The sequence below is a fragment of the Pithys albifrons genome, chromosome 6 (assembly GCF_047495875.1).
Source record: "Pithys albifrons albifrons isolate INPA30051 chromosome 6, PitAlb_v1, whole genome shotgun sequence".
NCBI classification, from domain to species: Eukaryota; Metazoa; Chordata; class Aves; order Passeriformes; family Thamnophilidae; genus Pithys; species Pithys albifrons.
Window position 1 is genome coordinate 61,767,525 of NC_092463.1, and position 26,482 is coordinate 61,794,006.

Genomic DNA, 26,482 nt, shown 5'->3' on the forward strand with positions numbered 1-26,482 from the left:
GGTGGGCATGGGGACCCCGGCGGCTCGGCGGGGAGGAGGGGGAAGGCGGGTGCCCATGGGGGAACGCGCGCTGCGGGACCCACAGGGGTGACCCCCAGTGGGGATGCGGGGATCCGTGGTGAGTGCCCCCACGAGGAACGCGGGGCTGTCGTGGGGAGCCGTGAGCGCGAGACATGACAGGTGGTCTCCCGCTGTCCTTCCCTCCCCTCACTCCCTCCCTCCCATGATCGCGGAACTCGCTCCGGGCTGTGGTGCCCCATGGACAGCGGAACCCCGAGGGGACTGCCCATGGGTGGGTCCTGCGTCGCCGGGAGCCCGAGACCCAGTGGACCGCCAGGAGGGTGCGGGGGACGACTGTCCCCACACCCACGCGGGACCGCGGCGCTGTTCGCGGTGCCGAACCGGCGCTGTCCGTGGTGCCGCCGCGCCTCTCCTCCCCACCGCCCCGGGGCAGAGAGAACGCCGCGGTGCGGGATGTGTCGGTCCCGCGGGGGCCCCACGCCGGTGCCACGAGGGGAGGGGGGGAGCGGGACGCGTGGCCGCGCGGGCTGCGGCGGCACCGGCACCGGCTGGCACCGGCGCGTGTTTGCGGCGCCGTCTCCGGCGAGAGAAATGCCACAAGCTGGTGCGGCGGTACCCGTGGGAGGGGGTGTGGGCGGCGCGGGACTGACTCAGGGGCCGCCATCCGTTCCCCTCGCCCGTGCGCCTCGCCCCTGCCCCGCCCTGGCCCGCGGCAACCCCGGCCGGGCACCCTCCGGCTGGCCAGGGGAGGGGGCGCCCACCCTGCAGGGACTGTGAGTGCTGGTGCCCACCTGCCTGGGGGAACTGGGGACAGGGTGGGTGGGGGTCCAGCAAGTGATGGAGCGTGGAGTATGGATGGATGGAAGGTGGGGACAGATGGGTGGACAGAGAGGTGTAGGATGGATGGAGAGGATGGATGGATGGAGAGGTGTGTGGAAGAAAAAGAGGACAGATGGACAGACAGATGTGTGGAAAACATCTGGAGGTGGGAACAGATGGATGGATGGATGGATGGATGGATGGATGGATGGATGGATGGATGGATGGATTGAGAGGACAGGCAGACAGACAGACAGATAGTGGGAACGGCAGGTGTTGGGCAGCTGGATGGTGGTTGGATGGGGAGGACAGACTTGTGGATGGAGGGGGACGAATGGACAGGTGACAGACAGACAGATGATGGACAGATGGATGGGTGACAGATGGATGGATGATGGACGGATGGATGGGTGATGAACTGACAGAAGGTCTGCTGGTGGAGCAGATGAGCTACTGGAGGGGTTGGGACAGGCCAGGTGGCTGCAACCACTGATGGATGGACAGAGAGACAGGAAAGGACATGATGTGGGTGACCAACGGCAGGGTGACAGGAGGAACAGGGCTGTCCTGGGTGGGGTGAAGGCAGTGGGTGGGGGACCAGGGACAGGTAGGCAACACGGCAAAAACATTGTGGGGTGGCACAGGGATGGCTCTGGAGTGGCACAACTGTGATGCCCCAGGAATAGCCCAACGGTGATCCAAGGATGGTACTGGCGTGTCCAGCAGTGGTCTAGGGGTGGCCCAGGCATGACCCAAGGCTGGCCCAAGGGTGACCAGAAGGGTCGCCCAAGGGTGATCCAAGGGTGGCCTCAGCGGGAGCACAACTTGGGGATACCAGGTGAGGACGTGTCACACCTGGAGATGGCGGCAGGAGGGGTGGGGGGCACTCGCGGGGGGCGTAGGGGCGACACCGAGGGAGGGCTCCGTGCCGGGACAGCCTCTCTGGGGCGGACCCACGGATGACCGAGGCCGCTGCACCGGGGCCGCCTCCCGGGCCCCGCCAGCGCCGCACCGGGGGCGGGGCCGGACCGGGCCGCTCCGCCCGCCGGGACGGCCCGCGGGGTCTGGGGACACCGGGAGCACGGGGAACATCGGCGGCACCGGCAGCGCCGGGGCGGGGAGAGGCCGGTCTCCCCCCGCCGGGCCGGGCGGGAGGCGGGTGAGCGGCGCGGGGATGCGGCGGGAGGAGCCGAGGGGTGCGGAGGGGCCCGGATGGACTCGGAGCGGCGGCGGGTGGGGGGCTGCGACCGGGACAGGGGGATCAGGGAGAAAGGGAACCGAGCATCTGGGGCCCGTGGGGCTGTGGGACCGTGGGGCTGTGGGGCCGAGGGGCCGTGGGGCTGGGGTCTGCACGGACGCGATGCGGGTGTCCCGGGCGGTGCGACGGGTGCATGTGGCGGGGCCATAGGGCTGTGGCGGGGCCGTGGGGCTGTGTCGGCCCCGGGGCCGTGGGGCAGGCTCGGGGGTCTGACGGGGCGGTGCTCCATGGCTGCTCATCCCCGGGACCACGTGCGTGTTCCCCCTCCACACCTGCGCGGGCAAAGTCCCCGCAGCCCGGGTTGCCCTTGCTCCGTGGGGCACGGGTGCTCCCCATCCCGCGGCAACCAACCCCACGGGGGGCAGCGGGGTGGGGAGGGGGAGCCCAGCCCCATGGCACCCGCCGGAGGTCCTGTGACCCCACCTGCCTGCCTTCATGGCTCGGGGTGCACCGGAACGACACAGCAGAGACGGAAGGGACAAAGGGGATGGAGTGACCAGTGCCAGGCGCCCCAGACCTGACCCGGTCCCTCCTGCTCCCCCCATGGGGGGCTCGCTAGTCTGCGGGGCTCACCACTCCAGGGGCCCTACCAGTATGGGGGATCACTAGTACGGGGAGATCACCAGTCTGGCTGGGAGACAGCGTATGGCAGGACACACCAGTATAGCTTGGTGGCAGACGACACCCATAGTGAGTCCCTCAGGGTGCCCCAGGCAGTGACCCCGTATCTTGGCTCCCCTGAGTGGGCGTCACAGCCCCAGCCCCCCCGCCTGGGTGGCTAAAAATAGTTCAGTCCCTCTGGGCCAGCTGACCTGACCTCCCCCAGGTTAATCTTTAGCTGCCGGGTGCTGTAATGAGAACTCATTACCCGACATTACAAGCAGGGGAGCAGGACAGGGGCAGGGACAGGCCCTCAACAGTGACATGGTGACATGGTGAAGGGGGAACTGGGTGTGGCGGAGCCAGGCTGTGTATGGGTGAGGAGAGCAGGGGGACACAGAGGACAATGATGGGCTGTGGGCTACGAGTCCTTGGTGCCCATGGCACCTGTCTGGGTCACACTGGTGACACAGGGAGTCCCAGCTGTGTGTGTGAGCTGACAGCATCCCCAAGAGACACATCATGGTCCCCGACATTGTGAGGGGATCCCTGGAGGCACAGCAGGGGCCCCAGGGTGTGGCAGGGCCCCAGTCATGTGACAGTGTCCCTGAGAGCCATGCCAGGGTCCCCAGCAAAGATTCCCAGGGGCTGTGCTGGTTTCCCAGACAGTGTGTCACCACCATGGGGCTGTGTCACCATCCCCAGCTGCAGTGCCTGCCCCCCCAGGGGCTATGCCACTGCCCCCTGTGAGTATGCCAAGTTCCCAAGGGCTGTGCCAGGTCCCTGGGGGGTGCCAGTATCCCCAGGGTCTGTGCCAGCATTGCCAGGGAGTGTGCCAGGTTCCCAAGGGCTGTGCCAGGTTCCCAGCAGGGTGCTGGTGTCGCCAGGGAGGTTGTGTGTTGTTGTGTTGTCCCCAGTGCACACACCAGGGTGCCAGGCAGTGTGCCAGTGTCCCCGTGGCTGTGCCAGGTCCCCATGGGGTGCTGCTGTCCTCGGGGAGTGCTGGTGTCCCAGGGGTGTGTTATTGTCACCAGAGCACATACCAGAGTGCCTGGCAATGTGCCAGTGTCCCCAGGGCTGTGCCAGGTCCCAGGACAGGCCGGCATTGGGTGATAGGGATAGTGCGGGGGGGTCCCGGTGTGGTGGAGGAACCGAAGAGGTATCAGGGGGACTGGAGTGCTATCGGGTGCTGGCAGCCCCAGGGACCCACGGGTGCTCCAAGAGATTAGCGGGTGCTGTGCGTGGAGGTGTGGGGAGCGCCCCAGCCACTCTGCCAGGGTTCAAACGCCGTGGCAGTGGTGGCGGTGACAGTGACACCAGGAGGGCCTGGCCTTGTGCAGGTGGGTGAGGGGTGCAGGACGGGGACTATGAGGCATGTTTGTGTGAGCATGTATGTGATCAGGTGTGCATGCCAGTAAACATGTGTTTGTGCGTGGTTGTAAACAGGTGTGTGTGCCTGTGAACATGTGTGCATGCATGTAAACGTGTGTGTGCATGTGGATGTGTGTATGCATATGGATACGTGTGTGCATGTGAACAGGTGTGAATGCCTGTGAACATGGGTGTATGCATGTGAAGGTGTGTGTGTACCTGTAAACATGTGTGTGTGCGCATGTAAACAGCTGTGTCTGCTTGTGAACGTGTGTGTGCCTGTGAACAAGCATTCACACATGTGAACAGGTGTGCACACACATTAACAGGCATTCACATACATAAATAGGTGTGCACATGTGTAAACAGGTGTTCACACATGTGAACAGGTGTGCACACATGTACCCATGTACGTGAGCCTCAGCTGCTGCTGAGTCCCGTTCTGTGCCCTGGCACATGGAGGGGACATGGGTGCCAGCTGCTGTGGCCAGGGACAAGCAGCAGAGCTGGGGCTGTGGTGGTGTTTGCCCTGGTGACCACACGCTGCCATGTGCCCCTGCGCACCCCCACGTGTCCCTGTGCCCCCGGCAGATGCCAGCATGGTGTGACACCCAGTGTTTGTCACTCACAGGCTCGGCAGAGGCGCCCTGGGCCGGTGACAGCCCGGGCCGGTGGCCCCCCAGATGGGTGACATGGCGGGGGGCGCGGGGCTGGCCAAGCGTCTGTGTACCTTCGTGTCGGGGCTGCTGGAGTGCGGCGCCTTCTGCGGCATCATCTTTGGCTGGGCTTCCCTCGTCTTCGTCCTTAAGGAACTGGGCTACTTCCAGTGGCTATGCGAGCCCCCCATCAGCAATGTCACCCAGGGGCTCGGTATGGACCCTCACCTGTCCCCATCCATGTGTCCCCACTGTCCTGATGTCCTGTGTGGCCCATGTCACCACCATCCCTGTGCCTGTGTCTGCTGTCCCTATGCTCATGTCTTTGTTGTCCCCAATATCATGATGCCCTGCAGTGTCCCGTGTCCCCACTGTCTGCATGTCTATGTCCCTATTACTCCCCATCCATGTCTCCAGTATCCTCATGTCCCTGGTGTGCTCACATTCCCAGTGCCACTGGATTCCTGCTGTCTGGTGTTCCTGTGCCTGCATCTCTATTGAACTGTGTCTCCAGCTCTCTTCGTCCCCTCATCCTTGGTGTCTCCAATGTTCCCATGCCCATGACCCTGTGTCCCCATGCCCCCACACCCCACTGACCACTATCCCCAGACTGCAGTGCACAGGATGAGCAATTCTCCCTGGTTTTCACCATTGGCTCCTTCATGAACAACTTCATGACCTTCCCCATGGGCGTCATCTTCGACCGCTTCGGCACCCTGGCCGCACGCCTCATTGCCATGTGAGCCCTGCACTGGGGGGTCGCGGGGGGCTGGTGAGAGCTGGGGGTTATCAGGGTATCCAGGTAGGATGGGGCAGGAAGGCCCTGATGGCACGAGGGGCACCCATGGGGCTGGGGTCACCTGTGTTCCCAGGACCCCATCCCTACATGTCACCACTGTCTCCTCAGCTCCCTCTATGCTGGTGGGACCCTGCTTGTCGCCTTCTCTACTCCAGGTGAGACCCCATGGGCAGGGGGATCCCAGCCCTGGTGGGGGGGACCTATTGGGGACCCCCACTGTCCCTGCTGACCCCTGTGTCCCCAGAGCTGGCAGTCCTGCTCTTCCCAGCCATGTCCATGCTGTCGGTGGGTGGCATCCTCCTCATCCTCACCAATATGCAGGTGGGTTCTCTGGCACCTTGACACCCACCTAGTGGCAGGGGCAACCTTCCTGGCACTGGGAGACCCTGATGGCATGGGGGGTGTCTCTCCATACCAGGTGGGCAACTTGTTTGGCAAGTACCGCTCCATCATCATCACCCTCTACAATGGGGCCTTTGACTCCTCCTCCGCCATCTTCCTCATCGTCAAGGTGTGCACAGGGTGGGGGGACATAGCGGTGGTGGCAGGGCAGGGTGCTGGGTGGTCCCAAGGCAGGACAGAGCTGAGGACAGTTGGGTCACATCTGGAGACATACTGGGGACAAAGCTGGAGGCACAGCTAGAGAGTTTCAGGGGACACAGTTGGGGAAATACTGGGGACACAGTATGAGACACAGGTGATCCACTGCTAGGGCCACTTGTGAGGACAGACCCAGGGCCTGAGCATGTGACCACACTGGCAGCCTGTTCTTGACTTCGTCCTTGTCCCTGACTCTGTCCCTGTCCCTGTCCCCAGCTGCTGTACGCACAGGGGCTGTCCCTGCGAGCCATGTTCCTCTTCCTGGCAGCCTGCAGTGCCTGGCACCTGCTGCGCACCCTCTTCCTGATGCCACGTACCCGCATCCCCTACCCGCTGCCCCTCGCCTACAACTACGGGTATGGGGGGCTGCCTGTGCCCTACTGGGGGGTGGTCCTCTCCTGTGGGTGGTGGGTCCTGTCCTGTGATCGTGGGTCCTGTCCTGTGATTGTGGGTCCCATTCGTGGGTGATGGTCAGTCCTGTCCTGTGGGCGTTGGGTCACATTTATGGTGGGTGGGCAGTGGGTCCAGCCCCATGGGTGGTTGGTGGGTGGGGTGGGTCCCATCCCGTGGGCTGTGGGTTAATGCCCACTGGGTGGTCGTGAGGTGACACAGGCACTGCCACAGGCTGCGATGGCCGGGGCGCTCCCGCTCGTACCGCACCTATGAGGAGAAGCGACCTCCGGGGGAGGATGGCCCCGAGGAGACGCCCCTGGAGCCTCCTGTTCCTCGAGGTCTGGGGAAATGGCCACCTGGTCTGCGGGGGGGGGTGGTGCTTGCCCCGGGGGCTGGGCTTGTCTCTGTGTGGGCGTGGCTTCCCTGTAGGTGGTGGGGAGGGTTTTGCCCAATGGGAGTGTCCACGGGCTGCTGTGGGTCCAATACGCAGGTAAGGGTAAGGGGGTGTGGTCGGGCGTGGGCGTGGCTGGAGGGCAGGCAAGAGTATGCAGATAAAGGGGTGGGGCCTAGGAGTGGTGGTAGGGCGTGGTCAGAGGGTGGGCGTGGCCATACAGGTGAAAGGGAGTGGCCATACAGGTGCATTTGGAGGCTCCAGTGGGTGGAAGGGATGAGATGCATCAGCAGGTGGGGTCAGGAGGAGGGGCATGGCCTGGGTTGGGGAGTGTTCGTGTGTGCCCTGCCCTGATACCTGCGCAGGTGAGGCCCCCCCTGGGATGTCGTTCCGGGCCTGTGTGTGCTCGTGGCTCTTTGCCTGGCACGTGGCCTGGCTCTCCGTCATGCAGCTGCGCCACTACCTGTTCATCGGCACCCTCAACCCGCTGCTCGAGCACCTGTCGCACGGGGACCCCAATGCGGGTACGACGCTACGGGGAGGGGAGGGGCATGGTGGGGACCCCCGGGGCTGGCCCCTGCCTGATGCTGTTTCCCCCCACAGTGAGCACCTACACCAATGCCTTCGCCTTCACCCAGCTCTGCGGGGTGCTCTGTGCCCCCTGGAACGGCCTCATCCTTGACTGGCACAAGCGGGGCAAGTGCCACCGCCCCGAGGGTAACTGTCCCCCCTACCCTGTCCTGACAGGAAACAATCCACCAGACCCCCCATCTTGAGTGTAACCACCTCTTCTGACCCCCCACCCTGTGGGTAACCATCCTCCCAGCCCTGAGGGTCTCTGTCCCCTTATGCCCTCATTGAGGCAGGTGACCAGGTGCCACCACTGCTGTGCCTGAGCCCCACAGCACTTGGGGAGGGGGCACAGGGATCCTGCCCCCCACGCTGGGGGCTGTGTCCTCACCCTGACCCAAGTGCCCTGACACCCGTGCCCACAGGTGCTTGGGGCGCACTGGCAGACCTGCGGGCAGCGGTGGTGTCACTGGTGGTGACAGTGGTACAGTGCCTGCTGTTCTCTGTGTGTGCCGCCGTGCCTGTCCTGCCTGTCCAGTTCGCCACCTTCGTGCTGCAGGTGATCAGCCGCTCCTTCCTGTATGGTGGCAACGCCGCCTTCCTGGCCATCGCGTGAGTGTCACTGCTGAGGGGACAGCCACCATCAGGGTGGCAGGGGGTGGTGACAGGGTCTTTGTCAGGGTAGCAGAGGACAGAGTGTGGGTGGCAGGGTGGCAGGGGACTGTGCAGATGTGTCAGAGGAAGGTGTCAGGGTCATCATGAGGGTGGCAGGGTTGGGGCGGGGTGGCAGGGGATGGTGTCATGGCTGGTAGGTGATGGGGGACATAGTGCTGGTGACAGGGGATGCTGGCAGTGTCAGAGAGTGGCGTGGGACATGGTGGGGTGGCAGGGATGGTGGCATGGCTGGGGGTGTCAGGGGACAGGTTATCAGTGTGGGGGTGCCAATGGACAGTGTGTCAGAGTGGGGTGTTGGGGCGATACCAGTGTTGGGTACCAGGGTCAGGGTGTTGGGGGGATGTCAGAGTGGGGTGCCAGAGTCAGGGGGCTGGGGGGATGCCAGGGTCAGGGGGTTGGGGGGATGCCAGAGTGGGGTGCCAGGGTCAGGGTGTCACGGGGTGCCAGGGCAGTGATGTGGGTGCCTGGCAGATTCCCCCTGCAGCACTTCGGGAAGCTGTATGGGCTGGCCATGGCACTGTCGGCGCTGGTGGCCCTCCTGCAGTACCCCTGTGTCACCCTGGTGCAGGGACCACTCCATGGGGACCCTTTCTATGTGAGTGCACCCCAAGGTTCCCCCTGCAACGGGTGGGGGCTGCTGCTCCACAGGGGGATGGGGATCTTATGCCACAGGGAAATGGGGGTCCTGCCCCGGGAGGGATTGGGATTCTGCTCCACAGCAGGGTGGAGCTCCTGCCCCATGGGGAAATGGAGACCCTGCCCCAGGAGGGATGGGGATCCTGCCCCAGGGGAATGGCTGTCTTGGCCTAGCACATGGGACTGCGGGGGCCATGGGGTTGACGCAGGGGCCCCCCTTGGGTGGGGTCAGTCCCCTGGCCCCCTGGCATGACACTCCCCCCTCTCCAGGTGAACTTGGGGCTCATTGCCGTGGTGCTGGTGGCATTCATCAGCCCCATGGTGGTGGCCCGTGAGTGCCGGCGGCGAGCCAAGGAGCTGGAGGCAGCTGGCACTCCTCTTGCAGCTCCCCCTGCCGCTGAGACCTCCACTGAGATGCCTCACTGAGCCCCAGACCTGCCAGGAACCCAGCACCCCATTTTTCTACTGGCTTGGGGGTGCTGTGCCAGTGGAATGAGGGGGTTTGAGGGTAATAAACATTGTTGCCCCCTCTGCTCGCTGTGCTGCCACCCACAATGCCCCCAAGCCCCCTCCCCAGGCCCACTGCACAGAGACATGGCTCAGGGCACCTCTGCTTTATTGGGAATGGAACTGGAGGCCATGGCAGCACTGGGAGCTCAGTACTGGCAGATGAAGGGGCGCAGGCTGTAGCAAAAGCGGCTGCGCCAGAGCCCATCTGAGGATCAGAACAGCTGTCAAGGCCATGAAGTGGACCCAGAGCCCCTCTATAACCCTCCCAATGCCCCTCAGTGCCCTGTAACCCCTCCCAGTGCCCCCAGAGTCCTAAAAAGCCCTGAACCACCTCCCATTGTTTCCAGTAACCCTGTGGATCCTCCCACTGCCCTCCCCATTGCCTTCAGTAGCCCTGTGCCCCTACCCAGTGCCCCCCTCAGTGTTCCCAGTATCCCCACATCCTGGAGCCCGGGTGCTTGACACGGTGAGTGTGGGGGTGCGGGTCACCTCACCTTGGGTGCTGAGGGCGGCGCAGGTAGAGAAAATGTGGCAAGGATGGGCGGGTGCCCAGTTGGCGTAGTTCCAGGGGCTGGAGTCTTCCCAGTGTGACTCCCACTGCCCTGCCTGCCATGGCAATGCCTCAGTATCCAGTGACAGCCTCCGGCATTCCATATCCAGCCCCTTGCCTCAAAAACCAGCCCCAGCTCCCAGACTGAGCTCCTCACCCATCAAAACCCAGTCCCCAGCCCCAGCACCCCACACCTAGGTTCATCTCCCAAAAACCAGTCCCAGAACCCCGTGCCTGGTACCCAGCACCTCGCAGAGAGCCCCAGCCTCCCTCACTTCCAAAAAGCAGCCCCAGCACTACATATCCAGCCTCGTGCCCCCACAATTCAGTCCCAGCCCCCTTAGCCAGCACAGTGCTGCCCCGCCGGTGACCCCTCACCCTTTTCGTGGTGAAGGCCCCGATCCAGACCGAGGAGTAGGTGTAGGTGCGGGCCAGTTTCCACAGCTTCTCATTGCGGGTGGCGCTGTGCACTGAGGCCAGCTGGCCCCTGTACACATCCCGGCAATAATTCTGCAGGATGGGCACAGCCTGGTACTGGGCACCCACCAGTACCCACCCACCCCCACCCGATCCCACCCACACCTCAGCACCCCTATACACATCGGTGCCCACCAGCACCTGCTGGCAGTGCCATTGTGGGATGGGCATGGCCTGGCACCCTGGGACCCCCTGGTATTCACTGGCACCCAACTCTGCCCCATGTCCTCTTACCTGGGCACTTGTGTAGGTGCGCATTTTCTTCACTACCGCATAGCGGGGCTTCGGGATGGCCTCGGCCTCGGGGTCCCCCTGGGGCTGACAGGGGGCTGGAGGAGAGGGGGGTGAGGGCTGGCACCACGTGTCCCTCTACCACCTGCTGCCAGCACTGGCTACACGGCACTGGGAAGGTGGGCATGGCAATGAGGTGGCAGAGACTGGGAGTGTACTCAGGGTTTCCCTGTGGTGGGAGGGAGTGCGAGTGGCACTCACAGGGTCATGGGGACACTCACCGGAGTGGCTGGTGGGGACAGTGTGCAGCAGTGCCAGGACGAGCAGCAGGCAGGGCCACATGGTGGGGCGGCACACAGGGACACTGGGGACACCACCAATACCCTTGGGAGATGCCACAGTCCCATCTCCCTTGGCCACCCTGGAGACACTTACATGTTCTAGAGCCCCTCTGCCACCCTCGGTGACAAAACGTCCTTCCCATGTCCACTCTGCCACCGCTCGTGTCTCCACTGAACCTCTTCCATGCCCAGTGCCACCCTGTCCCTTTGCATTCCCTGTGCCACCTCCATGTCCCCCTGGAACCCTAGAGCCCCCTGTGCCAGCCTCAGGGATACCCACCCTGGTCCCCAGACCCGGCAACTGTGAGCCCACTCCGTGTCCCAGTCCATGTCCCTGTCCCCGTCCCTGCTCCTCACCTCAGGGCTGTGGGGATCTGTCCTCTGTCCCTCTTTGAAGGGTGATGAGGGCACATGTCCCCACCACAGCCTTGCATAATCCCAGCCTGGGCCTGGGCACACCAGGGGGACACTGGGGGTGGGGGGAAGCAGGGGCTGGGTTTGCAGGGTTTGGGGCTGCTCAAATTTGAGGGGTGGGGGCAGCGGTGTGGGGCACAGCATGCCCCCGGAGTGGGGATGCTGTGGGAGTGGAGCGGTGCTAAGGGGACGTTGGGGTGCTGATACCAATCTCCCACTGGCCGTGCTTGCCCAAGAGCCATTTCCTATCCAACGGCTGTGGCCCCCCAAGTCTGGCCTGGCCGTTTGACCACAGTCCCCCCCCAAAGTCCCCCAGACTGCCCCTTTCCCTGAGTGGCCCCCTCATCGCACAGCTGAGCACCCACAGCCTCCACTGGGGCTCTGCACCCCAAATCCTCATCCTCATCTCTATGCTCTGTGCACTCCCTGCCCCACCAGCCCTCTGTGCCCCTGCACCCCAAACTCCCTGAGATCTCATACGGAGACCCTGCACCCCAAACTCCCAGCAGCACCCCCTCTCCAAACCCTTTGAACCTCAAGCCCCTGCAGCCCCCATCCCTGTGCCCCTGTACCCCAAACTCCCAGAACTCCTTCCCCATGTCCCTACACCCCAAACACTCAAAGCCCCCTGTATCCCTGCACCTCAAACTCCTGCAGCCCCTATGCCTGTGTCCCTGCACCCCAAACTCCCAGAGTCACCACCTCATGTACCTGAACCCCAAATTGCCTGTACTGAGCTCCTGCACTCAAAAACCCCACAGCCCACTCTCCGTGCCCCTACACCCCAAATTCCCAGTCTCTGTGCTGAGCCCCTGTACCCCAAATCCCCACAGCCCCCATACCAAGTCCCTGCACCCCAAACTCCCAGAGCCCCTTCACTGTGTCCTTGCCCCCCTAACTCCTGCAGCTTCTTCCCTGAGCCCCCTGCACCCATTCTTCCCTGGACCAAGCACACCCTGAACACTGGCCAGGCTGGGTGTGAGCAGAAGCCACCCAGGGTGTCACCCCCATGTCCCTCCCCTCCCACATCCCCAGCAGTTGATGGTTGGGGGTGTCACAAGGCTGCGGTTGGAGACACATGCACTTGTCACCAATATAAGGATGGCAGTGGACAGAGTCTTCCAGGACCCAGGTGAGGAGTGGGGACGGGGACATTGAGCTGGGCTCAATTCCTGGCTGCCAGGTTTGGGGGGCCTAAGGTCTGGCATGGGGGGTCTCTGGGGTGCCAGGGGGACATGACTGGGGACTGAGGGGCACAGGGTGCCCTTAGGGGTGTCAGTGAAGAACTGGGGACATTGTGGGCACAGGATGGCTGTAGTCCATGGGGTGACACTGGAGGTGGCAGAGGGAACGAGACATGGAGTGGAACTGGGGATGGTCAAGGGACATGGGGACATGGGAGGGTTTGAGGGGAGACATGGGGAAGATGGAGTGAGATTGTGGGTGGCAGAGGGACGCTGGGGATGCTGGGGATGGCACAAGAGATGTGAAGAGGATGGGAGGACTCTGGGGGTGGCAGAGGGGCCATGGGGGTGTCCCCAGGGTGGCAGAGGGTGATAGGGCTGTGAATTCTCCCACAGGTGCCAGGTGGCATCCCCAGTGGCTCTGTGTGCACCTTCACCATGTGGTCCTGCCTGCTGCTTGCCCTGGCCCTGATGGGGACAGTCCCCCCAAGCTGCTCTGGTGAGTGTCCCCCACACCCCCACCTGCCCTGGAGACACCCAGGGGACACTCCCAACCCTGAGGTAACACCACTGGTGTCCCCAGCCCCTGTCAGCCCCACATCAGAGGAGACAGAGATGGTGACAGGGGTGGAGGTGCCTGAGGAGGATGGCGGAGACAGCAATACACGGGTGCTCAGTGTCCCCAAAGCGGATGGCACCGGCACCTGCCACTATTACGTGGTCAACACCTACATGACCTTCCACCAAGCACAGGTGGGATGGGGTGAGTTGGGTGGGGAGTCAGAGTGTGGGCTCTGGTGACCCACTGTAACAGTCATGTTCCTGCAGCAATACTGTGCCTGTCACTACCATGGGAGATTGGCCTCGATCCACAGCGCCAGCATCAACTACTCCCTGATGAACCTGGTGCATGGGCTCAACAATGCAATGGTCTGGATTGGTGCTATCAGCCAGCCTGCCGTAAGGACCTTTGCCCCATGCCCCACCCGCCCAGTCTTAGAGCACCCTGCGCTATCCCAGTGTCCCCATTGCCTACCCTGGGTGCCCCAGCCCCTTCCCATTGTTCCCAGTGCACAACCTGGGGTTCCCTGCAGCATTACCAGTGTCCTCAGTGACCACCATGAAAGCCTTAACCCCATTCCAGTGTCCCTGGTGTCCCACCTGGGTGCTTCAGCCTTGTCCCAGTATCCCTAGTGCTCACTCTGGAGGTCCCATTTCCATCCCATTATCCCCAGTGCCGATCCTGGGTATCCCACTGCCAACCCTGGGAGTCCCATTCTCACCCTGTTGTCCCCAGTACCCACCCTGGATGTCCCAGCCTGCCCTCCACCCCCTGGGCACCCCATGCTTGGTGCTGGGGGTCCCCATGCCCTCCTCCCTGGCAGTACCCAAGGCCAAGTTGCCACTGGACCGACCACACCATCTGGAACTACAGCCACTGGATGACCGGGTATCCTCTGTATGGCCACACCTACTGCACCGGCTTCATCACCATCAGTCAGTGGGGGCTCTGAGGGGTCTTGAGGGGGCCACGGGGGATCTCCTGCCCATGGCAGGGTGGAGGGGATGGTGCTGGGGGGCCTCACGGTGGGGACATGACAGTGGGGGACTGGCATCTAGAGTGGTGTGGCTGGGAGGCCTTTCACTGTGGGGGGCCATTGAAGGGTCAGTGGGTGATCCCTGGGGTTGAGGTGGGTCCCTGGAGGTGGGGGTGCTGGTGGGTGCTGGGATGACCCCCCACTTTCCCCAGATGGGTTCTGGAGCAGTCTGAACTGTGGGAAGCATCTGCCCTTCATCTGCGAGGCATGAGAGCTCAGCTCCCTCGGGCCCTATGTGGATCCCTCTGCCACCTCGCCCCTACCTCTGCCACCTAGCCTCAACTTGGGGGGCTGAAGCCCCTCTCTAGGAGCTCAATAAAGTCTTGATGTCAGCACCCACCTGGTGTTTGGGCAGGGGTTGGGGTGCCTGGCTGGGTGCTGGAATCACTTGTAGGGGCATGGGAGGGTATTGAGGGTGTCCCTCCTTTCCTTCATGGTCCCTGTGCGGGCAATGTGGGTACAGTGTGCCCTGCCCAGGGGCAGCACTCCGACTTCCCTCCCTCTGCTCCTGCACCCCAACCCTGTGTGTCAGCCCCCCATAACCAAGGCTGGACATGGGTGGGTGCTGCGAGCCATGAGTTTATTGTAGAGGGGGTTGCAGACCCCTAGCATGGGGTCAGCAGGGAGCAGGGAGGTGCCAGGGGAAAGTGCAGGGGGGCAAGGGACAGGGCACTGGGGACACTGCAATTGGGATGGGGTGGACACAGGGGACAGTGGGATGTGGATGGGGCTCACAAGGTGAAGACAAAGTGGGCAGTAGGAGCCCGATGGGGGTCACAGCAAGCCCCTCACCCAGCTGTGGGCTGCCGCTGAGTGTGGGGGGCAGGTGGGGGGCTACCCCACAGCACCCAGGGCTAGAGGCCGAGGGAGAAGGTGCCTGAGTCGGTGGACTGCTTGTCCCGGGTGCAGGGCCCCAGTGCACCGGGGGGACACGCGGTGGGGGTGGCGGGGGTTGTGGGCGCGCCGGCCTCTGGCACCTGTGGTGCAGGGGGTGGGCACTGTGTTAGTCACCACCCCACAGTCAGGGCACCCATGGGGCTCAGGGGCACTGCTCACATGCTCCCCATCAGCCAGCCCCATATAGCCCCCAGTGGGGCCAAACGAGGCCCCTGGAGGTGACCCCATCCCCATGGCACCCCAGCCCCGTGTCTGACCTCCTCGAACTTGCGGGCCTTGTAGTGCTCAGCACCCTTCAGGAAGTTGAGCAGAATGATGTCACACAGCACCGTGCCCTGGGAGCAGCATCGTTGGGTCGAGGGGCCCTGCACTATGGGGCACCCTCTGACCCCTCCAGGCCCCCACAGAGCCAGTCCACTGTCACCCCGGGGCTGTGTTGTTTCCCCACGGCTATGGGATTTCCCCCTTCTGCCCCAGGACTGAGAACGGTCACAACTCACCACACCGATGGATGTGAAAGCTGCTACCGTGTTGATGAGAGTGGGGACAATGCCGAACTTCCCAGCCTGGGGGTGCAGAGCCCCTGTTGGTGGGAGCCCCAAATCCCACCCTAGACCCCCGGGCCTCCGAGCCCCCAGCCCCACACATACACTGCCATACACCAGGACATCGAAGCGGATGCCGAAGGCCTTGGTGAGAGTGCGGCGCTCGGAGCCATCAGGCCAGCGGTAGTATCTGGCGTGCCTGTGGGGACATGGGGACGTGGGGACATGGGGACACAGGGACAGGGTGACACAGGGCCATGTCAGGCAGTGCACACACCTGTGCCCTGTGTGTCTTAGTGGCAGCACAGCCATACCTGAAGTTGTAGCCAGGGGCAGGGGTCCGGGCGAGGCTGTCCAGGCGGGTGAAGGAGTAGCGGGGCAGGCAGTCCTCCCAGGCCCGGTCCAGGTCACATACCCACCCGATCTTGATCCCCAGTACACCCCCCTGCCCCAGCCCCACATCAGCCATGTGGCACCACAGACCGCTGTCCCCACAGTCTCTTGTCTCCACAGCCTCACGATCCCATGGCCTCATGGTCCATGTCCCATGTACTGGCATCCCACATCCCCTTGTCTCCAGGTCTCACATTCCCATGACTGTACCTCCCATGTAGCCATGTCCCACATCCCAAACACCATGCACCCACATCCATGTCCCTGCATCCCCATATATATCCCTGTGACCCCACATCACCACACTGCTAAGTCCCATATCACTCCATGTTCCTCATTCTTGTATCCCCACATCCTGTTCCCAACATCCCACATCCCTGCATCCCCTGTGTCTCAATGTCATGCACCCCTATGTCCCTGTGTCCCCCCATCCCATAACCCCTCCACATCCCATGTCTCACACCCTCATTTCCCACATCCTCACATTGCCACATCCCATGTCTTTGTGTCACCAAGTCCCATGTCCCCATGCACTCAATATCCCATCTACCTGTGCCCCCATGCCCCATGCCCTCCCCTTTCCCATTCATGCCCCCTGTGTCCCCTGTGCCCCCTCTCACTGTAGCAGCCAGTGCGGGGAAGTCCTGCCCAGCCAGGCGTGCCACGTCCCCAAGGCGCAGGATGGGACACAAGGGCTGCAGCTGTGGGTGGAAGCGACACTGACCCAGCTCTGCCCCACTGCCGGGGGCTGGCAGGTTGGTCCTGGGGACACGGGGGAGACACGAGGGGCCATGGAGGGACATACCATTAGTCAGCAGAATGGGTTCACAAAGCCCTGTCCCAGTGTTCCCTCATCACTGTGTCCCCGTGTCCCCATATCCCCATAGCACCCATCCCTGTGCTTCCACATCCCTGTGTCCCCCTGTTGCCAAGTCCCCACGTGTCCCCACCATGTCCTGGGTGGCTCACTTCTCAAAGCCGAAGAGTGGGAAGCGAATGCTGTTCTTGATGAGGAGGGTGAAGTTCTCGGCCTCCAGCATGACAGGGCTGGAGAAAAGGGGGTGGCCCTGGGAATATGGCAGGGGGGTTGGGGGGTTGGCCCCCTCTCTTCCTTGTGTTCCCTCATTTTCCCCTGGCCCCACTCACACGTCAATGGTGTCCACCTCGGGTGGGCACCAGCCCTGGATCTCACAGGTGTGCAGGGTTGCGTTGTAGGGGACGCAGCGCCCTGTCAGCATTCCTGGAACCCCAGACCCATGTCAGCACACCTGTGACCCCCTGAACTCTGTCAGCACCCCTGTGACCTCCTGGACCCCCGTCAGCATCCCTGAAACATCAGACCCCTGTCAGTACCCTCAAGAGTACCCCTGAGACCCCAGACCCTTGACTCCTGTCAGCATCCCTGAGACCCTGAACCTCCACCTCCCTCAGTCTCCTGGCTCCCCCATCAGCCCCTGGGCACCCCTTAGTTCCGTCAGCCCCTTCAAGAGTCCCTCAGCACTCCCATGGTGAGGTTCAGACTCTGGTCCCCCTCCAGCCCCCTCAGCCCTCTGTTCCTGCCCTGGTCCTTCACCGTTGCTTGTACGCAGACTCAGCCCCTCGTTCCCACCTTGGCCCTCACAGGGGTCCCTTACCATTGCTCGTACCCAGACTCAGCCTTGGGCGATTCCCCGGTTCCCCCGGCCCCCTCAGCCCTCCCTCTGTGCCCCTCGAGGGTCTCTCACCACTGCCCGTGGCAGGACTCAGCTTCCAGCTCCGCCCCGGCCCCCTCAGCCCCCGCCCCTTCTCCATCGTGGTCCCCCCGGGGGTCCCTCACCGTTGCTCGTGCCCGGGCTCAGTCCCCGGCAGTCCCGGTCGGCCGAGCAGCGGAACGCGGCTTCACTCTGCGGGGCGGGGGGGGTCAGCGGGCGGGAGGCTCATCGAGGGGGTCCCCCCGAGCCTCTCCGTGCCCTCCCCGCACCTCCGGGCACACGCCCTGCGCCTGGTCCTCGGTCCGGATCTGCTTGGTGACCACGACGAACACCGAGGTGCCCTGAGGGGCGCCGCTGTCACCCGACCCGTCCGAGGGGCCCCGCGCCCCTCGCCGCGGTCCCTCGCCCTCACCTGAGGGGGGGTGACATAGTCGGCCGTGTCCAGCACCTGCCCGGCGTAGCGCCCCACGCCCTTCACCTTGGTGACCACGGAGGACTCGATGGCGGTGTCCCGCACCTGGTACGCTTTCTCATGGAGGAACACCCAGCTGGGACAGCACGGCGGGTGACGCTGGGGACAGCCACCCCCAACCACCCCCCGGCACCTGCCTGTGAACCTCGGGTCCCCGGAGCTGCCGCTTGTCACTCACCCCTCGCAGGTGGCCGCTGTCACCCCCGCAGGAGCACCCGGGGACAGGGACCCGTCCTTTGTCACCCCGTGCTGCTGCTCTCCCCCCTCGATCTCACCCACGCCGTCCTCTTCCCGTCATCCGTCCGAGATGCTGTCCTGGCTGTCCTCTTTGTGTCACCCGCACCAACACCCTCTCCTCTCTGTCCCTATCACGTCACCTGCGCTGCCACCCTCCTGTCACCCGCACAGGCACACTCTCCGGGCTGTCCCCCTTGTGTCACCCGCACCGGCACACTCTCCGTGCTGTCCCCACTGTGTCACCCGTGCCGGCACACCTGAATTCCCGGCACTGACACTTTTGCCCCCCTCTCTCCCGTCCCTCCTCTGCCCTCTCCCCCACCGCTCCCGGCCTAGCCACCCCCTCACCCCGCACCGCCGCCCGGCTGTCCCCTCGGTGTCACCCCACTCCAGCACCCCATCGCCCTTGTCACCCCCGGGTGTCACCTGCAAGTGGGTGTCACCCCCCGCGGTGCCGGGAAGGGGGTCCTGGGAGAGGGTCTCGGGAAGAGCGGTCGGCGGGGGGGGCGTTCCGGGGTGTGTGCCGGGGAATGTCCCGGGGGGATATCCCGGGGGGATGTCCCGGAGGTGCCAGGCGGGGGCTCACCCGACGAAGTAGGCGAGGATGAGGAGCTGGACGCCGCGGTTGACGGCGCCCACCACCCAGCTCTTCACCACCACCGACTTGGTGGTCTCGTACGAGAAGAAGTCGCTCACCCAGCGGGTGCGGGTACCCGGGGGGGACATGGGCGGCGCGGGGCGGGCGGGGGGGGCGGCCGGCGGCTGGGGATGCGGGCAGGCAGAGGCAGGAGCGGAGGGTGATGCGGGAAGGGCAGGGCAGGGCAGGGATGCGGGCAGTGAGGAGGGATGCGGGCAGGGGTACCGGCAGGGCAGGGCAGGGATGCGGGCAGTGAGGAGGGATGCGGGCAGGGGTACCGGCAGGGCAGGGCAGGGATGCGGGCAGTGAGGAGGGATGCGGGCAGGGGTACCGGCAGGGCAGGGCAGGGCAGGGTGCGGGTACCGGCAGGGGTGCGGGCAGAGTGCGGGTACCGGTAGGGTGTGGGCAGTAACCCGCAGGGGTGCGGGCAGCGGGGGCGGTGCGGGCGGGCAGAGGCGGGGGCAGGGCGGGGGCCGGGGGCGGGGGCACAGCTCGGGGGGGCGGGAGGGGTCGCCCCCCTTAGTGGGGGGTTGGAGAGCGGGGGCAGGCGGGGTCCTGCCCGGGGGTCTCCCCATTTGGGGCGTCCCTTCGGACACCCGGGGAGCCCCGCGCTGGGGTGCCCGGTTTGGGGGGCGCCCCACCCTGGTGGTGCCCGGTTTGGGGGGGTCACACACCCCCGCCCCGGGGGGGCGCGCAGGGGTGGGGGTGCCCCTTGTGTTCGGCCCGCAGCTTTCGGGGGTGGCTCGTTCTGGGGGTCCGGCCCCCCCACCTTGGGGCGCCCCGGGATTGGAGATGGGGGGGGATGGGGGTGTCCCCCCGCGGTGACGTCACGGGGCCCGCCGGCGCTGGCCAGTTGGGGTCTCTATGGTGCTGGGCGAGGCAGAGCGGCGCACGGGCGGGGGAGCGGCCGCTCTGGCCCCGCCCACCGCCGCCTCTATGGGTGGGGCCCTCCTGCCGCTGCCGCCACAGCGCGACTCCGCCCCGCCGCCAGGGGGCGCCATCGCGGCGCCATGACGGAAGTGCCCTCGACTTCCGGCGGCGGCTCCGCGCGGTTCGCGCTGCGCAGGCGGGAAAAGCGGCGGCGGTGCGGGGGGGCCGGGGGGGTACCGGGATGGGGGGCCGGGCCTGACATCGTGGGGTAAACCCCGGGGGGGGCGGGAGGGACAGGCCTGGGGTTGGAGGGAGGCCCGGGGGACCTTGGTGAGCTCAGGTCGGGGGGGAGTTTGGGGTGCTGGGAGCAGCGCAGAGGGGCGGATTTGGGGTGCGGGAAGGCCGCACCGGGGGGGGGGGGGGCAGTTGGGGGGGGCACATGTTTGGTTTTGGGGATGCTGGGATGGGGGGCAGGAGCCCCTCGGCGGCCCGGCTCACCCGCTGTGCCGCCCCGCAGCTGCTCTGACCGACCCCTGTGCCGCTGCCCCGGGCATGCCGGGCTGGGGGGGCCGCTGAACCCCACCCTGTGCTCGTCCCCGTCCCCTGCCGTGCCCCACCAGGCTCGCAGCCGCCATGGCCGACACGCTGGAGTTCAACGAGATCTACCAGGAGGTGAAGGGGTCCATGGTAGGTGAGGGGAAACAGATGCCCCTGAGGATGCTTCCCGGGTGGATGGAAGGAGCAAACGCTGAGTGGCGAGGAGGGCGTGGGGGCTGGAGCTGTGGTGGGTTAGGGGTCTCCTGGTCCCTCCCGGGATCCGTGCCCCGCCTCAGGCCCGGCTGTCCCGCAGAACGATGGGCGGCTACGGCTGAGTCGGCAGGGTGTCATCTTCAAGAACAGCAAGACGGGGAAGGTGGACAACATCCAGGCCTCAGAGCTGGCTGAGGGCGTGTGGCGGCGCGTGGCCCTGGGGCACGGCCTCAAGCTGCTCACCAAGAACGGCCATGTCTACAAGTACGACGGGTTCCGGGAGTCGGTGAGTCCCTGCTCCTGCTGTCTTGTCCCAGTCCCGGATCCAGCCATGCTCCCTGCGAGCCCCAGAGCAGCTCTGCCCCTCCATGTCTCAGTGCCAGGGCGCTGCCTTGCTGGCTGGGGCTCTGGGCAGCACCCGCTGGCATGTGGCGGTTCCTGATGGATGTTCCCTCCCTCTCACTCGGCCCAGGAGTTTGATAAGCTCTCAGATTTCTTCAAGGCCCACTATTGCCTGGAGCTGGCAGAGAAGGATCTGTGTGTGAAGGGCTGGAACTGGGGGACAGTGAGGTTTGGAGGTGAGTCCTGGCACTGCTGTGGGGGGGGCAACCCGAGGCTGTGGGGTGGGTTCTTCCCACCAGTGTGGCTGTTCCTGCTGCTCCTGCCATCTTCTTGGGAGCAACTGCTTTCTAGAGGTGCCCCTGGGGGCACCCCAGGAGAGCAGGAGATACCTGTGGGCTCCAAAACACGGGACCATTGTGCAGACAGGGAGTGCTTGGTGTGGAAACTGTGAGCACCTGGCAGAGCTGCCAGTTCCCAAAGGAGCCAGAGGAACTGAGGGGTGCTCCCAGTGCTCTAAGACCATGGGATACAGAGACAGTTTCTTAAGTATTTCTGATCAGTGCCAGTTTCCAGGGTTGCCTTCAGAAGGGGGAAGGCATGGAGATTTTGGAGGGTGGGAATGCAGGAGGGAGAGCAGAGGCATTGCTGGGTTTCAGAAGTGGAGCAGGGCTGGAGATGAGCTCGTGCCTCGTGGGGCACAACTCTGACCCAGCCACCACGACCCCCACAGGGCAGCTGCTGTCCTTTGACATTGGGGAGCAACCAGTGTTCGAGATCCCCCTCAGCAACGTGTCCCAGTGCACCACGGGCAAGAACGAGGTGACGCTGGAGTTCCACCAGAACGATGACGCCGAGGTCTCGCTCATGGAGGTCCGGTTCTACGTGCCGCCCACCCAAGAGGACGGCGTGGACCCCGTGGAGGTGCGTGGGGCTGGTGGGAGGGCAGGGGCTGGTGTCAAGGGCCCCGTTGTGACTCTGTCCCTCGCAGGCCTTCGCCCAGAATGTGCTGTCCAAGGCGGATGTGATCCAGGCCACCGGTGACGCCATCTGCATCTTCCGGGAGCTGCAGTGCCTGACGCCGCGTGGGCGCTACGACATCCGCATCTACCCCACCTTCCTGCACCTGCACGGCAAGACCTTCGACTACAAGATCCCCTACACCACCGTGCTGCGCCTCTTCCTGCTCCCACACAAGGACCAGCGCCAGATGTTCTTTGTGGTGAGTGGCAACGGGTCAGCCCCTCCCAGGGAGCGGGGTGGGGCGTGGCTCGGGGGGAAGTTCGCATCCTCACCTCTCCCGCTCTTTCCAGATCAGCCTGGACCCCCCGATAAAGCAAGGCCAGACCCGATACCACTTCCTGATCTTGCTGTTCTCCAAGGATGAGGATATCTCCTTGACCCTCAACATGAACGAGTGAGCTGTCCTGCTGCCAGGCCACTTTCCAGGCCCCCTCCCTGGATCTTGAGAGAGGTACTGGGGTCCTGTTCTCACCTCTGCCCTCCTGGCTGTGCAGGGAGGAAGTGGAAAAGCGCTTTGAGGGGCGGCTCACCAAGAACATGTCGGGGTCCCTTTATGAGATGGTCAGCCGGGTGATGAAGGCGCTGGTGAACCGCAAGATCACCGTACCCGGAAACTTCCAGGGGTGAGCTGGCTGCAGAGCCAGTCCCTTTCTTTCCCCCTCATTCCCTTGGTCAGGGGGAGGGGGGCTCTGTGTGATTCATGCTGGGGAGCAGGGCCAGGCTGCCCGGTCTTCTGGCCATAGGGTGGGGCACAGGGATGTTGCTTTCCCCCATGGGTGCAGGATAACCACATTTGCCCCACAGACACTCTGGAGCCCAGTGCATCACCTGCTCCTACAAGGCCAGCTCAGGGCTGCTGTACCCACTGGAGAGGGGCTTCATCTATGTGCACAAGCCACCTGTGCACATCCGCTTTGACGAGATCTCTTTCGTCAACTTTGCCCGTGGCACCACCACCACCCGCTCCTTCGACTTCGAGATCGAGACCAAGCAGGGCACGCAGTACACCTTCAGCAGCATTGAGAGGTGGGTGTGGGCTGTGGGGCTGACCTGACCGTGCCCACTGGGGCTCCCTGACCACCCTGGCCTGACTGATGGCTCTCCTACAGGGAGGAGTATGGGAAGCTCTTTGACTTTGTCAACGCCAAGAAGCTGAACATCAAGAACCGGGGGCTGAAGGAGGTACCTTCTGCGTGGGGCCAGGCCCTTGCTCGCCAGCACTGCCTTCTGAAATCTGGCTGCTTTTCCCTCCTTTTTTCACCTCTCTTTTCTCTCCTTGCCCTTGTAGAGGAAAAAGGTCCGTGCGATATCCCTTCCTCTTTCTCCTCTTCCTCCTGGTGCAGGTTTCCTCTGCATGGCTGTGGTGGTCCTTGACTAACCCAGTTAATCCCAGTGTGGTGTGCAAGGGCCACCCCCTAACCCCCATAACTGCTCTGCCCGTCACTCTGGGGTCCTGACAAGGGGAAGGAGGGGACATGGCAGTGTCTGTCCTCAACCCTGTGCATGCCCAGGGCCATGCCAGGGGCTGTGTTCCAGAGGAAGGGTGTGCAGGGGGCACACAGGGAGCAGCTCTCATCCCACCTCTCCACAGGGAATGAAGCAGAGCTACGATGAATACGCTGACTCTGACGAGGACCAGCATGACGCTTATTTGGAGAGGATGAAAGAGGAGGGCAAAATCCGGGAAGAGAATGCCAATGACAGCAGCGATGGATCTGGGGAGGAGACAGGTGAGGATTGGAGCTGCAGGGGATTATAGAGGGCTGTTGTGGTGCTCTGGCTCCTTTACCGTGTGATGATCCAGTGCACTGATCCCTCACTCTCTCCTCCAGATGAGTCTTTCAACCCTGGAGAAGAGGATGATGACGTGGCTGAAGAGTGAGTAGAGGGCAGGCAGGGCTCTGATCAGAAGGTCCTCAGGAAGGTGCTGTTGGGGAGTGCTCCCAGCACAACCAGAATCACCTTGTAGAGCCCTGGATTTGGGAGTGTTGAGTAGCAGAGGCAGTTCTGGGCTCACTCTGTTCTAGCAGCATTAGGCAGCACGAGAGAGTTCAGAAGGAATCCAAGGCTCCTGGGGAGGCCTTGGCTGCTCTGGCCAGGAAAAAGAATGGCAGGAGGAGGCGTAAAGTCCCGAGCTGGGGCGATGGTGGTGGGAAGTCACGGTCCCTGCACCAGCATGGTGGGAGCTCAGGAGGCTCAGAGATGAGCACTGAATGTCCAGGAAGCGGAACTTGGTGATCTGTGTTCATGGAAGGCAATTCCTCTGAGGGCTGTTTAACAGGAGCATGGCAGCTCCAGCTTGGGAAGTCTCTGGGGGCAGGTCTGGCTGCCGGTGCTGAGGGTGGTGCTCCCCATGCAGGTTTGACAGCAATGCCTCGGCCAGCTCCTCCAGCGGCGACGGCGACAGTGACCGTGATGACAAGAAACCTGCCAAGAAGGCCAAGATTGTCAAGGACCGCAAGCCCCGCAAGAAGCAGCAGGAGGTGAGGGGCTGCTGCATGGCTGTTGGGATGTGCAGAGGCAAGCAGAGCCCCTGGGATGTTGGGGGGGGCGTTGCTTTGGGCTTCCATGAGTGTTCTTGACCTCCCAGAGCAAGAAGGGGAAGGACCCCAACGCTCCCAAGCGCCCAATGTCAGCATATATGCTCTGGCTGAATGCCAACCGGGAGAAGATCAAGTCGGACCACCCTGGCATCAGCATCACTGACCTGTCCAAGAAGGCAGGGGAGCTCTGGAAAGCCATGTCCAAGGAGAAGAAGGAGGTGAGGGGTTGGGTGTGGGGGACAGGCTCCTCCCCTGGGAAGCAGAGCTGGGCTTGGTCCAGAAGGGAAGGCTGGATGTGGGGGATCCTTTCTTGCTCCTGGGAGAAGTTGGGAAGGGGAGAGGACATCCTCTGGCTAGTGAGCCTTGGGTGATGAGAGGTGGGGAGGGGTGAGATGGGAACAGGGTGGGGTGTGGGTGGGTGCTGGGGCTGGTGGAGGAGGAGTGAAGACCCTGCTGACCCTGCGCTCTGGCTGCAGGAGTGGGATCGGAAGGCAGAAGACGCCAGGCGGGACTACGAGAAGGCAATGAAGGAGTACAGTGTGGGCAGCAAGGCCGATAGCCACAGGGGGTGAGTGTGCTGGGCAAGGAGCTGGCAGTACCTGGCCCCACCAAAATTGGGCTGTTCCCCAGGTCTTGCTAGAGATGAGGGGCTGTGAGGAGCCGGGGCCAGTGGGCTGTCTGCTGGGTGACACGGCTCCTCTCCCCACACTGTACAGGGAGAGGTCAAAGAAAAAGAAGAAGAAGCAGGAGAAACAGATAAAGGGGAAAGGGGACAAGAAAGGTGCCAGCTCCAAGTCTTCGTCCTCCAAGTCCCCAGCCAAGAGCATGAGCGACAGCTTCAAGAGCAAGGAGTTTGTGTCCAGTGATGAGAGCTCCTCTGCAGAGAGCAAGAAGGAGGTAGGGATCCTGGCTGTGGAGTCCCAGTCCTTTATCCCTGGTCTTTGCAGGGGCTGGGCCCCTCTGGTAGCTTGTGTCTGTTGTACACGGTCACACCCCTCAGGTGTACCCAAGTCACCACCATCACCCTGTGGGAGCACAAGAGAGGTGGGGCAGTTGAGGCTGCTGCCCTTCCCGCCCTGTTCCCTGCTGACCTCCTTGTGCCCTGCCCTCAGGACTCGGAGGAGGAGGGGGCTGCCAGCCCACCTCGCAGCTCAGAGGACTCCGCATCCGGCTCAGATTAGCTCCATCCCGGCTGGCTCCAGGCTGGTTCCCAGGTCGGCAAGAGGACTGGGCGGGCCGGCCCCGCGGCAGGGACCGGGGTCCCGGGCTCCGGATGGCTCCCACCCGGGAGCAGGGCCAGGAGGCCCCTCTACCCCCCAGCCCCCTGTGCCTGGCTGGGGGTGCGAGACCCTATGGTGGTGGGAGGTGCCTGAGGCTCCTCGGTGCCCCCTCGCCCCTGTTTCCCATCAATTTATTTTTTTAAACTCTCGGATTTCTTTTCCTTTCCTTCACTCGTTTTTTTTGGTGGTGTTTTTTTTTGTATTTTGGGTCCGTTCACATGGCAACTCTGATTGAATAAAAAAACCCCGCCGAGGGCGTCTGTGTGGGTGCGGGGCCGGCTCCCCCATCCCTCCTTCCTTCCCGCAGCCACTCGGGAGCTCCTTCCCCTCCTTGAACCGCTTCCAGGGCTGACCTCACTCTCTCCCCACCTTCCATTAGCGGCCCCCAGCCCCTGCTCAGCCATCAGGGCTCCTAATTACAGCCCCTCGCTCGATCCTGATGCCATTTGGGGGTTTTTCTATCTCCCTCGTGAGGGGGTTGATCCGATTAAGCTCCGTTTCCCCTCCGGTTTTTGATTGCGGACGATTCCCGGTCTGGAACCGGCCCCGGGGGGACCCCATGGCTGCCCGTGCCCCCCTTTCCACCTCCTTTACCGGCACTGCCACGATGGGGCTACGGGGAAGCAGTAGCAGCCCCCCTCGGGTCCCCTGTGCCCTCTGGGGCCAAAGACGCGGGTTCCTGTCGGCCACAGCAGACCCGGGACCCCCAAA

At 63.8% G+C, this 26,482-nt stretch overlaps 5 protein-coding genes across 8 annotated transcripts; 3 read left to right on the forward strand and 2 right to left on the reverse strand.

Annotated features, from left to right (window-relative positions):
* Positions 1–1,908: 1,908 nt before the first annotated feature.
* Positions 1,909–9,322, forward strand: SLC43A3 (solute carrier family 43 member 3). Of its 2 annotated transcripts, none has more exons than XM_071559175.1 (13): positions 1,909–1,999; positions 4,701–4,939; positions 5,335–5,464; positions 5,633–5,679; positions 5,769–5,845; positions 5,943–6,035; positions 6,341–6,480; positions 6,749–6,855; positions 7,274–7,432; positions 7,512–7,625; positions 7,904–8,090; positions 8,625–8,748; positions 9,060–9,322. In XM_071559175.1, the coding sequence occupies exons 2-13, from the start codon at positions 4,753–4,755 to the stop codon at positions 9,213–9,215; spliced, it is 1,521 nt and encodes a 506-aa protein (XP_071415276.1). In that variant the 5' UTR covers positions 1,909–1,999; positions 4,701–4,752; the 3' UTR covers positions 9,216–9,322. The 2 variants fall into 2 exon arrangements, with proteins under 2 accessions (XP_071415276.1, XP_071415277.1); XM_071559176.1 differs by lacking the exon at positions 1,909–1,999 and adding an exon at positions 3,949–4,038.
* An 86-nt stretch (positions 9,323–9,408) lies between these two features.
* LOC139673466 (proteoglycan 3-like) lies at positions 9,409–14,422 on the forward strand. 2 transcript variants are annotated; one of them, XM_071559177.1, is made up of 6 exons: positions 9,409–12,444; positions 12,893–12,995; positions 13,080–13,249; positions 13,325–13,456; positions 13,882–13,946; positions 14,247–14,422. In XM_071559177.1, exons 2-6 carry the CDS (start codon positions 12,935–12,937, stop codon positions 14,368–14,370), a joined length of 552 nt encoding a protein of 183 aa, XP_071415278.1. In that variant the 5' UTR covers positions 9,409–12,444; positions 12,893–12,934; the 3' UTR covers positions 14,371–14,422. The 2 variants fall into 2 exon arrangements, with proteins under 2 accessions (XP_071415278.1, XP_071415279.1); XM_071559178.1 differs by having other exon boundaries at positions 9,409–12,995; positions 13,882–13,993; positions 14,247–14,398.
* On the reverse strand, positions 9,446–10,899 carry LOC139673563 (bone marrow proteoglycan-like). The gene is made up of 5 exons (XM_071559322.1): positions 10,839–10,899; positions 10,561–10,655; positions 10,228–10,359; positions 9,794–9,905; positions 9,446–9,504 (listed from the first exon to the last, which is right to left on the reverse strand). The coding sequence occupies exons 1-5, from the start codon at positions 10,897–10,899 to the stop codon at positions 9,446–9,448; spliced, it is 459 nt and encodes a 152-aa protein (XP_071415423.1).
* A 526-nt stretch (positions 14,423–14,948) lies between the features above and the next one.
* P2RX3 (purinergic receptor P2X 3) lies at positions 14,949–19,055 on the reverse strand. The gene is made up of 12 exons (XM_071559553.1): positions 18,916–19,055; positions 18,033–18,168; positions 17,890–17,961; positions 17,746–17,812; positions 17,076–17,169; positions 16,899–16,976; positions 16,550–16,691; positions 15,851–15,981; positions 15,642–15,735; positions 15,492–15,557; positions 15,249–15,326; positions 14,949–15,071 (listed from the first exon to the last, which is right to left on the reverse strand). The coding sequence occupies exons 1-12, from the start codon at positions 19,053–19,055 to the stop codon at positions 14,949–14,951; spliced, it is 1,221 nt and encodes a 406-aa protein (XP_071415654.1).
* A 930-nt stretch (positions 19,056–19,985) lies between these two features.
* SSRP1 (structure specific recognition protein 1) lies at positions 19,986–26,027 on the forward strand. Of its 2 annotated transcripts, none has more exons than XM_071559554.1 (17): positions 19,986–20,050; positions 20,354–20,523; positions 20,687–20,872; positions 21,059–21,164; positions 21,659–21,849; positions 21,917–22,147; positions 22,239–22,342; positions 22,443–22,571; positions 22,753–22,974; positions 23,058–23,130; positions 23,540–23,678; positions 23,781–23,826; positions 24,308–24,431; positions 24,539–24,709; positions 24,968–25,059; positions 25,208–25,388; positions 25,604–26,027. In XM_071559554.1, the coding sequence occupies exons 2-17, from the start codon at positions 20,470–20,472 to the stop codon at positions 25,670–25,672; spliced, it is 2,118 nt and encodes a 705-aa protein (XP_071415655.1). In that variant the 5' UTR covers positions 19,986–20,050; positions 20,354–20,469; the 3' UTR covers positions 25,673–26,027. The 2 variants fall into 2 exon arrangements, with proteins under 2 accessions (XP_071415655.1, XP_071415656.1); XM_071559555.1 differs by lacking the exon at positions 19,986–20,050 and adding an exon at positions 20,058–20,104.
* The last annotated feature ends 455 nt before the right edge of the window (positions 26,028–26,482 follow it).

Excerpts from the sequence above, each read along its gene's own strand:
- SLC43A3 (XM_071559175.1), top strand. The coding sequence starts at position 4,753 with ATGGGTGACATGGCGGGGGGCGCGGGGCTGGCCAAGCGTCTGTGTACC. Across the intron at positions 6,036-6,340 it reads CCATCTTCCTCATCGTCAAG|CTGCTGTACGCACAGGGGCT; the intron begins GTGTGCACAGGG and ends CCCTGTCCCCAG. Across the intron at positions 8,749-9,059 it reads TCCATGGGGACCCTTTCTAT|GTGAACTTGGGGCTCATTGC; the intron begins GTGAGTGCACCC and ends CCCCCTCTCCAG.
- LOC139673563 (XM_071559322.1), bottom strand. The coding sequence starts at position 10,899 with ATGTGGCCCTGCCTGCTGCTCGTCCTGGCACTGCTGCACACTGTCCCC. Across the intron at positions 10,360-10,560 it reads GCACCTACACAAGTGCCCAG|AATTATTGCCGGGATGTGTA; the intron begins GTAAGAGGACAT and ends CCCATCCTGCAG. Across the intron at positions 9,505-9,793 it reads CGCCGCCCTCAGCACCCAAG|ATGGGCTCTGGCGCAGCCGC; the intron begins GTGAGGTGACCC and ends TCTGATCCTCAG.
- LOC139673466 (XM_071559177.1), top strand. The coding sequence starts at position 12,935 with ATGTGGTCCTGCCTGCTGCTTGCCCTGGCCCTGATGGGGACAGTCCCC. Across the intron at positions 13,250-13,324 it reads TGACCTTCCACCAAGCACAG|CAATACTGTGCCTGTCACTA; the intron begins GTGGGATGGGGT and ends ATGTTCCTGCAG. Across the intron at positions 13,947-14,246 it reads TACAGCCACTGGATGACCGG|ATGGGTTCTGGAGCAGTCTG; the intron begins GTATCCTCTGTA and ends CACTTTCCCCAG.
- P2RX3 (XM_071559553.1), bottom strand. The coding sequence starts at position 19,055 with ATGTCCCCCCCGGGTACCCGCACCCGCTGGGTGAGCGACTTCTTCTCG. Across the intron at positions 17,170-17,745 it reads GAGCCCGGGCACGAGCAACG|GAATGCTGACAGGGCGCTGC; the intron begins GTGAGGGACCCC and ends CTGGGGTTCCAG. Across the intron at positions 15,327-15,491 it reads CTTTCACATCCATCGGTGTG|GGCACGGTGCTGTGTGACAT; the intron begins GTGAGTTGTGAC and ends TGCTGCTCCCAG.
- SSRP1 (XM_071559554.1), top strand. The coding sequence starts at position 20,470 with ATGGCCGACACGCTGGAGTTCAACGAGATCTACCAGGAGGTGAAGGGG. Across the intron at positions 22,975-23,057 it reads ACCTTCAGCAGCATTGAGAG|GGAGGAGTATGGGAAGCTCT; the intron begins GTGGGTGTGGGC and ends GCTCTCCTACAG. Across the intron at positions 24,432-24,538 it reads CCCGCAAGAAGCAGCAGGAG|AGCAAGAAGGGGAAGGACCC; the intron begins GTGAGGGGCTGC and ends TTGACCTCCCAG.